General features: G+C 51.7%; 2 protein-coding genes and 1 non-coding gene across 3 annotated transcripts; 1 reads left to right on the top strand and 2 right to left on the bottom strand.

The window, feature by feature from the left end:
* The first annotated feature begins 3,820 nt into the window (after positions 1 to 3,820).
* Positions 3,821 to 3,894, top strand: TRNAN-GUU. Its single transcript has one exon. It is a non-coding gene; the product is annotated as a tRNA-Asn (tRNA).
* Positions 3,895 to 4,212: 318 nt separating this feature from the next.
* Positions 4,213 to 5,640, bottom strand: LOC119291831. Its single transcript, XM_037570633.1, has 2 exons — positions 4,717 to 5,640; positions 4,213 to 4,551 (listed from the first exon to the last, which is right to left on the bottom strand). The coding sequence occupies exons 1-2, from the start codon at positions 5,395 to 5,397 to the stop codon at positions 4,516 to 4,518; spliced, it is 717 nt and encodes a 238-aa protein (XP_037426530.1). The 5' UTR covers positions 5,398 to 5,640; the 3' UTR covers positions 4,213 to 4,515.
* A 114-nt stretch (positions 5,641 to 5,754) lies between these two features.
* Positions 5,755 to 9,136, bottom strand: LOC119291830 (probable LRR receptor-like serine/threonine-protein kinase At1g12460). The gene is made up of 2 exons (XM_037570632.1): positions 7,544 to 9,136; positions 5,755 to 7,463 (listed from the first exon to the last, which is right to left on the bottom strand). Exons 1-2 carry the CDS (start codon positions 8,731 to 8,733, stop codon positions 5,981 to 5,983), a joined length of 2,673 nt encoding a protein of 890 aa, XP_037426529.1. The 5' UTR covers positions 8,734 to 9,136; the 3' UTR covers positions 5,755 to 5,980.
* Positions 9,137 to 9,726: the final 590 nt, after the last annotated feature.

Raw genomic sequence — 9,726 nt, 5'->3', positions numbered from 1 at the left:
CCATAGTGGAGTATGGGGGAGAAATCAACTAGTCTTCCTTGAGCCAACGCAATCAAGAAAGGTGGTCCAACTTGAGGGAGTCAAGATAGTCATCATGTAGATCAAGTGGACCATGTGCAAGGCAAAGGTTTGCCCTTGATAGGTTTTCTATTTTACCGGTCTCATGGTGGTAGTTGGGAGACCGAGTTATAGGATCGATTGTCGCACTATCAAGGAGGGCTCTCGATGCGTAGCTTGATTGTGTCATTCGTAGAGAGCTCAAACCATTGCATCCTTGCATCATCTTTCTTGTTTCTTGTTTGGTTTTCTCCTTGTGATATTTGGAGCTTATGGTCATCTTCTTGACAAGCTTGAGTTCATCGAAAACGGAGTTCACATGCTTCTTCTATTGCGTTTTCGGTGTTGGAGGTTTTACTGGTCTTATTCGAGGAAGGGTTGTCAACATTTTCTTATGGGCCTTTTATAATTTTCTTCTTATTGTTATTTCTATCAAGATTGTGTTAGCCCTTGTCTCTAGATTTCCAACAAACTTGGTTTCATTGAATTCGGAGTCCGTTTGCAGAAGTTGTGTCAGTTTTGGTGTCCTTGAAAAAGCTGCAATGGTACTACCGCTCATGAGAGCGCTGCTACCGCTTGGAGGGGATGTAATTTTTTACTACCACTCTTGGGAGCGGTACTACCGCGGCTACTTCCGCTCCGGACCAAAAACTCATCACAAGTCCAGCGGTGGTAGGCACGGATGTATTTTTTTAGTACCGCTCGCAAGCAGTAGTATCGGTACCCTTAGCGGTAATAACGCTACCCCTAGCGGTAGTACCGTGAGGACGAGCAGTAGTACCGCTCCGGCGGTTCTACTGGCCTTTTGCCTCCTCGCTGCTGTTTTTCAAAGGGCTTCCACCGCCCTAGCGGTAGTACCGCTCCCATGACCGGTAGTACCGCTCCCATGACCAGTAGTACCGCTCTGTGCGGGCTGTGAGCATAACGGTTGGATTTTCCCCCACCTATAAAAGGGGGTATTCTTCCCCAATGAACCTTATCCTTTTGAGCTCGTGTTCTTCCCCCATTGTTGACCTTCTTTGAGCTTGCTATCTCTCAATCCCTCCATGGATTCTTGCTAGTTTTGGGGGGAAAGGAGAGAGGAGATCTAGATCCACATTTCCACCAATCACTTTCTCCTCTATGTGAGGGGAACCCCTTGGATCTAGATCTTGGAGTTCTTGGTGTTCTCTTTCTTGTTCTTCCTCTCATTTTGCTCCCTAGCATTAGTTGCTTTGGTGGGATTTGGGAGAGAAGGACTTGGGCACTCCGTGTGCCCTTGCAATTGCATTTGGTGCATCGGTTTGAGTTCTCCATGGTGATACGTGGAAGTTACAAGTTGAGAAGCTTATTACTCTTGGGTGCTTGGTACCCTTGAGCTTGTTCCTCTTGGGTGCTTGGACGCCCTAGACGCTTGGTGGTGTTTGGATCTCAATCATTGTGGTGTAAAGCTCCGGGCAAGTGTTGGGGTCTCCAATTAGGTTGTGGAGATCTCCCCAAGCAATTTGACGGGTACCGGTGACCGCCCCAAGGGTTGCCAAAGTGTACGGGTCTGGTGACCGCACCAAGGGTTGCCATTTGTATGGGTTCGGTGACTGCCCTCAAGGGTTCCTTAGTTGGATCACGGCATCTTGCATTGTGCGAGGGCATGAGGAGATTACGGTGGCCCTGGTGGTTTCTTGGGGAGCATTGTGCCTCCACACCGCTCCAAATGGAGATTAGCATCCGCAAGGGTGTGAACTTCGGGATACATCGTCGTCTCAGCGTGCCTCGGTTATCTCTTACCCGAGCCCTTTACTTATGCACTTTACTTTGTGATAGCCATATTGTTTCTTGTCATATATCTTGCTATCACCTAGTAGTTTATCTTGCTTAGCATAAGTTGTTGGTGCACATAGGTGAGCCTAGTTGTTGTAGGTTTTGTGCTTGACAAATTAACCGCTAGGTTTATTCCATATTTGTTCAAGCCTAAACCGTAATTATTTTAAATTTCCTATTCACCCCCCCCCCCTCTAGGCGACATCCTCGATCTTTCAGCGGGGGTGGCTAGCTGGGAGGAAAGAAGGTGCGGGGAGATCAGGGGGCACACAGGGTCGCTACGGACGATGAGAAGCTCTGAGGTGCCATCGGGGAGGAGGTAGGTGGCGGCTAGGATTTTAGCCCCCCAAAAATGAGGCACTCTTGAGGTAGGTTTTTCGGTTTGTGAGGGGTGCACATCCTGCTCAAATTTCAGTAGAGGGTAGCTATTTTGAGGAGTTAGGGCATCTCTAGTAGTCCCTCCGTAAACAAATATAAGAGTGTTTAGATAACTACTTTAGTGATCTAAACGCTCTTATATTTCTTTACGGATGGAGTATATCCCCTAAAAGCTATATTTGAGGAGAAAAGGTGTGTTTTAGATAGTTAAGCACTAGCTTGCTCCCGTAAAGCGTATAACCCTTAAAATATAGCTTTTCTACCCCTAAACTATACTTCACTTGCTGGACAGAAAGTGTTGTTATGATCCCAAGCTCATGTGAGCTTGGGTGAATAGTAGAATTGAAGAAAAATTAAATAAAAAATGATTTTTGTGTGCGAACATTGAAAAATGTTTTGATTGGTCGCAAAGTTTCATCATCGGATGACATTCATGGAGAACGTGAAAAGAAAACAAAATCAAGGCACCAAGATGCTTTCGAAAATAACATTTTGATTGGTTGCAAGGACTTCGGCCGCCGGTGGCTCAGGACTTTCAACACGACAGAGGAGGTAGCGCGCGACTACGACGTCATCATTGTCCGCCTCCGTTGAAGCTCGCTCCCTGGCAAATGCGGTATTGTCCCTCGGGCGGAAGAGCTAGAGGACAAGATGACGGAAGAACACCGGGAGGCCGAGCGCATCGACCACGACTACGTCGCTATCGACACGGAGTTATTTGGATCCATCCAAGATGAGTGAGCGGTCTAAGACAACTGCGCCGAGCTCGCTCGCCATGACGCCAAGAACAATGCATACTACAAATGTGCTCAATGAGCTGCTAGAGGATTCGGAGGACACGGAGAATGAGAAGAAGCCATCTGGTCTAGCCACCTTCAAGACAACGAGATCGCCCCCTCCTGTGGGGTGATCGACATCCCATCCGCTTTCAACTCATCATTCGACTAGGATAGTGGCTTCGGTTCGGAGTTTGATGAGTATCTTACGCGTTGTTCTGTATCACTCCGCTCCACAATTCCGAGAGCGGAGTTGGCGGAGCTGCAGTTTAAAATGGCGGAGTTGCAGTTTCCCCGCTCGTAGATTCCGGGAGCAGGTGATTACCGAACAGGGCCTTACCGCCTCTACGGTAAATAGAGCTACATAGCATTTAGCATGTACTAGTATGTAGATCGATCAAAGGGCTAGTTTGACGTCTATTTGGTCGTATTGTAGTATGTATGAAATTTTTAGTTATGGTTTGTACAATGCTAAAGAATTGCCGTTATCGAATTATCCAATATCCAATCCAAGACTATTTAGGAGTTAATTTTTTAGGGAAAGACTATTTAGATAAATTAAAATAATGATTTTTAGAGAGTTATGAAGATTTGAGGGAGAATTTAAAATGCTTCGTGCCCGTGGCAATGGTATTTGACACTTTGCAGTGCAATTTTGTGTCAGCGGGTGCGGTGATGCACATGAGCCCATGCCAAATACTAGTGCTCTGGCAGCTTTGTTGTTCGGGTAGTATTTAAGAGTGGAAATATACATCGTAGACATAGACTACCGAATATAATATCTAGCGTTCGCTAGTGCAATAGCCAACAAAGCTGGAATAGCTCAGTTGGCTAGAGCGTGTGGCTGTTAACCACAAGGTCGGAGGTTCGAGCCCTCCTTCTAGCGATATTTCTTTTTTTTTCCAAATGACGTTTGATTTTTCATTATCTTCATCGTTATATTTCCAACAGCCTTGTGTCTGGATTACCTTCAGTATTTTTATCATCATTTCCCCTGTATATCCTACTAAAAATTCCTACAATTTAGCGTTGGGCTGCGCACAGAAAAGAATCCTGAATATGAACGAGAACTTGGTTCATCTTCCTTTTCCTCACAATGTGCATGTGCATATAAATTCCTCCTTCACAAAACAGATATCGCTAGTTGCAGAATACTACACCACAAATTCTTTGTTGCTCCATCTCATACAAGCAGATGCACAAATGAACAAGAAACAGAATCTCCACATATAAAACAAGCAACAGCAAGCTGACACACAGAGAAATCCAGTGTTTGTTTATCTTGAAACAAGCACCGGGAAAAGAGTACAAGATTCCTTCCTTCGGAGACACAACACAACAACAGTACAGCACCAGCACGCAGGACAGCCAGTAGGCTTCTACTTCCCAGCAAGCAATCCAACCTCGCCGAGCTTCTTCCTCGATCAATCACAGCCAGGGATCTCACTCAGACCTCACATGGTACAGCTCGTCCATGTGCCGCAACAGCCACGGAGCCGCCCACTCACTAAGAACACACAATTAAAAACTTCTTGATGAGCTCCTGGAAAGAACAGCAGAGCAACATGAGGGACAGACAAACAGATCACTGCCCATTAACAGGAGCAGTTGGGGAGCACAGTGTAATGTGTCCAATTAACTATTAACTGATGCAGATGTACTACTGATTAAGCAAAGCTCAGTGTAAAAGTGTGTAGGGCATTATTACCACGGAGGACAGCGAGGGGGAGAGGCTCTTCTTCCTGACATCGGCCGGGAACCCTTGCCCGCCGCCCAGCTTGCGGCTCAGCATCATGAGCTCCTCCAGCGTGAACGCGCTCCTCAGAGGGCTCCGCGGCTTGGTCAGCTCATGGTCATCATCGTTGGCCACCTCCCAGCTCCGCTCCGACGGCGCCCGGGGGAGCTGGGACTCCCGGGCCGACGTGTTCCCGCTGGAGTTGCTGTAGTCCTCCGAGTCCGAGAACGAGTACCAGGCGCCATGGCGGCTCGACCCGTCCGCGTACTCCGCGGCGCCGGTGGATGCCTTGCTGCCGTCGTCGGGAAACCCGAACGCTTCCAGGTCGAACCCCAGCGTGTACTCATCATCTTCGGCCACAAAAGGGTTCAGTGAGTAAGGAGATACCGAAAAGCCGGCATGACGATCGGACGGTGCATGAAAGCGTGACATGTCTTGTAGGGGCTTCCCAGGCTTCTCTTCCCACTGGAACGGCACACTGACAACAAGCTTGGCCGGGGATGGACATGAGAAGACTGTGGGCGCCGGCTTGGTGGAGATCGCCCAGTCCCTCTTCGGCGCGCCGGGCTTCACCTCCCAGAGAAATGGCACCGAAATCTGCTGCTTGGCGCGCTCCCTCGGGTTGAATTCAGGCAGCTCGAACTCCTCGGCCATTTGGAATGTGTGGGTTGGGGATGAAATCTGGACTGCTGCAAATCTTGTATTTAGTGTTGGTATATGTAGGAGAGGATCTTGTGGGTTAGATGAGCTGCCCCTGCTTCAAAAATGTTAGTTCAACTGTTCCCTTTGCTGAACCTGCAGCTACAAGCTTGATAAAAGTTGATACACCATTGGACAGTAACAACTCCTCTTTGGCTCCCACAAATAAAGGAGTGCTTAGGTCTGACCATGAAGAAAAAAGGTTTCCATTTCCCAATCAGAGCGGTCGCTCTTGCATTGGCACTTTGCATGCATGCATAGATAAAAGGAGGATATCTACTTGGTACAAAATTAGTAAGAGGAGATCCTGGGGAATCAGTAATTCGACCAAAATAGCCATTTATTCAGCAAACAGATCTAAAAAAACTATAGATAATGAGCAGACAAATCTAAACACATTTACAAAAGGACTGGGGCCACAATAATAATAAAGAATTAAAGAAGAAATGTGATCTTCATCTGTTAAAAAAATAAAATCAGAAAACCCTTTTCCTGTTTTAACATCCTATTCTGCTACTATGTTCCAGATAGCAGAACATCAAGAATTAGTCCTAACAGATTCCAAGAATTGCACCACCTCCGCCATGCTTGGTCGGCTTGATGGTGTGTTGGAAGTGCATACCAGGCCTAGTTTGAGCACTTGGACCAACTCGGCTTCAATGAATCCCCTCAGGCTCCGATCGAAGCAGTCCGATTTAGTACCATCCTCCAGTATCTCTCTGACATAGTCGCGCAAAATCACATGTATAGCAGCCCCAGGGCTCTCCACTGGCTTCCGCCCTGTCACAATCTCAAGCAACACCACCCCGAAGCTAAATACATCACTCTTATCGCTGTATCTCAAGCTCGGGGATGCTAGCTCCGGGGCAATGTACCCGATGGCAGCATAAGATCTGCTCACTTCAAAGCTACCTAGAATAGGCAGCAGCTTTTTAAATCCATAGTCAGACAGCTTGGCTTCATATTCTTCATCTATCATTATGTTTGAAGACTTGATGTTGAGATGCAAGACTTGTGGTCGGCAGTCATGGTGAAGATATGCAAGTGCACGCGCCGTTCCAAGTGCAACCCTAAACCTCCGATCCCAGGAGAGCTCACCTCCGCTGCTACTTCTGGAAAATGCACGACGACGGTTCCCATGCAGGTGATCATACAAGCTCCCTTTGGTCACGAACTCCGACAGGATCAACTGCATCGAGGACGACCAGTAATAACCCTGAAATGTGACCAGATTGGGGTGGTTGAGGTTACCAAGCTGCCCCATCTCATGCTCAAACTCATCCTGGTTTGTCAAACTTCCGAGTGTCTCCAGTTTCTTCACGGCAATGGACAACCCATTCTCAAAGGTGGCCTTGTACACTGTGCCAACTGAACCTCCACCAACAAGGCAGTCTTTGTCAACCAGTGCCTTAGTTCCTTCCTCCCAATCTTCATACCTTGAAGGCAGGCTCTTGGTGAAGAGCACCAACTTACCAATGATGGCATTTTGGCCTGGAGATCCGACTGATATGCTCTCGGAGACCAGCACCTCTTCGTCCTCCTTCCCTTCCTGCTCCTCCTTACTCCTCCTTGTATAGGCCCTAATGTTCATAGCACAAACAATGCAGACCCCAATAAGTATAAGCGCTGCAGCGACAATGACGATTATGATAGCGACAGACAATCGTCTTGCTTTCTGTCCACCACACAGATTGTTCAATGGTGATCCACATAGTAATGGGTTTCCCATGAAGGCTGTGCTGCCAAAATTCTGCAAGACCGGAGCAGAAGGTATGACGCCGGAAAGACGGTTGAAGGACACGTTGAAATGTGTCAGCTTAGAGAGGTTCCCAAGTTCTGAGGGGATTGGCCCAGTCAGTCCATTCTCCGAGAGGTCTAGCAGATCAAGGTTGGTCAGCTGAGCAAGCGACACCGGAATGCCCCCGTCGAGTTGGTTCTTGTGAAGATCAAGCATCCTGAGGTAAGTCAGGTTGTTGAGCGTGTCCGGGATCACTCCTTGCAATTTGTTGCCAGACAAATTCCTGTAATAATTTGATTTAGTTAGTCACACATCAAGGCATTGGATGAATTGGGTGAAATTGAGTACTGAACGAACACTCACAGCTCAAGCAGGAACTGGCATTTGCTGAGGGACACCGGAATGTCTCCGGCGAGCATAAGGCCGGCAAGGTCGAGTGTGACAAGCATCTCGATTCCTCCAAGCTCTGCGGGAATTGACCCGGTAATGCCTGTGTTGCCGGCAAGCCTGAGCACCAAAAGCGACCGCAATGTCCCGATCACTGGCGGTATGTCTCCCGCAAGAGCATTCGCCCCCAAATCCAACACCCTCAGGTTGCGGCAATTCACCACGCTCGCCGGAACAGGGCCGGCGAGCCGGTTGCCAGACGCGTCGAAGTATAAAAACTTGCTGCCGCAGGTCGCAATGTTGGGGATTTCGCCGTCGAAGGCGTTGGAGGAGACGTTGAAGTACGTGATGTTGGCGAGGCCCAGGAGGCCGAACGGCGCGGCGCCGGAGAAGCGGTTGCTCCCGACGTCGAACAGGTCGATGCTGCGGCAGGCTTCGAGCTTGCCGTCGATGCGGCCGGAGAGGCCGTTGCTCCGGACGGAGATGTAGTTCATCTCCGGCGGCGCGCAGAGCTGGTCGGGGAGCTCGCCGGAGAGGCGGTTGTAGGAGAGGTCGAAGCCGGCGAGGCGGGAGCAGTTGGTGATGCCGGGCGGGACGGCGCCCTGGAGCGCGTTGTGCGCGAGCGAGACGTAGCGGAGGCGGGGGCAGGGGTCGAAGAGGCCCGGCGGGATCTCGCCGGAGAAGGCGTTGTAGGAGAGGTCGAGCAGGCGGAGCCAGGGGAAGGCGCCGAGGAAGGGCGGGATCTCGCCCGAGAGCGCGTTGCGGCTGAGGTTGAGCTTGTGGAGCGTGGGCGCCAGGGACGCGTAGCCCGGCGGGATCCCGCCGGAGAGCGCGTTCCCGAAGAGCGAGACGGACTCGAGCGCGGGGAGGCGCGCCAGCGACGGCGCGAGGGTGCCCGCCAGGCCGGCGCCGTGGAGGCGCAGCCGCTGCACGGCGCCCGTGGCCGGGTCGCAGGACACCCCCGCGAAGTCCGCGCACGGGTCGCCGGAGGGCGTCCAGGAGGCGAGCGCGCCGTCCGGGTCCGCGGTGATGGCGGACTTGAAGTCCAGCAGGATCCGCCGCTCCGCCGGAGTGGCCGCCTGCACCACCGCCCGCGGCGCGGCCCAATGCAGCACCAGCAGCACCGCCAGCGCCAGCGGCGCGAGGGATCGGCGGGCGGGGGTCATGGCGACTGCAGCAGCGGCGGCGGCACGGCACGCATTACCTCCGTGCGAGGACCGGCTCCGGTGGAGAGTGGCAGTGATGAGCTCTAAGTATAGTCCAAAGAAAGAAAGGGGGTTAACCGGTGAGTGAGTAGGTGGCGGTGGGTGGCGCGCGTTAATGTGCGGGTGCCACGGCGAGCCAACTGCCACTTCTCGGGTACTTGCGCGCCGGCCGGGCGATGGCCTGACGATTGACGTCGGCCGGGTTGGTCCGATGCGCAGCGCAGCGCCGGGACGGTCAGGGGGTTTACCTGGGAAAATGCTGAAATCTATGCGGAAAAACTGCTTTCTTTCCGGGGGTGAGGGGTCAAACCTCCAAGCCTAGGGTCAGGGCGGGAGACGGGAGATGACGATGGTGGAGATCGGGTTGGGAAAAGGGCGGGGCGACGTGGTGCGCGTGTGGCCCAGATCGAGGCAAAGGCAAAGCGCAGCGGCAGGTTTGGGTGGATCGCTGGCTGCGTATGGGCGGCAGAGCAGATGGGTGGTGGGTGTGCGGGAATCTCCTCCTCCTCCGGCTCGCTGGCGATCGGCGGCACGCGGGCTCGGTCGCTGTCCGGACCGCTGTTCCCCACTCTTTTTTGCTCCTTCGCTTCGTTGCTCCGTCGTCAAGCATGTAGTGGCAGGGGTGGGTACGGTACATGTACATTACATACGCCACGCGTGTACGTGCCTCGGTATGCTGATGATTAGGTGGTGGTTGCGTTGCGTCCGTCGTGCAGTACCGCGCACGTACCGGCATGTACGCCGATCCAGCAATTATCAAGTGCGTCTAAGTGCCCACGCCGATCGGCAACCCTGGTTGGTCCAGTCTCCAGTGGCTGTTTACTATGCACGGCGCGGTGCGGACCAGACCAGCGGCCGGATAGTTTAACCGGCAGGCAGGGCGGCAGCCGGAGTGGCGGCCGAGCTTTTCGTTGGAAGCCGCGTGCCTTTCTGTCGGCAATGATTCCGTTACAA

The sequence above is a fragment of the Triticum dicoccoides genome, chromosome 4B, assembly GCF_002162155.2.
Source record: "Triticum dicoccoides isolate Atlit2015 ecotype Zavitan chromosome 4B, WEW_v2.0, whole genome shotgun sequence".
Taxonomy (NCBI): Eukaryota; Viridiplantae; Streptophyta; class Magnoliopsida; order Poales; family Poaceae; genus Triticum; species Triticum dicoccoides.
The sequence above is the reverse complement of the archived record's forward strand: the minus strand, read 5'-3'. Positions and strand labels throughout refer to the sequence as shown.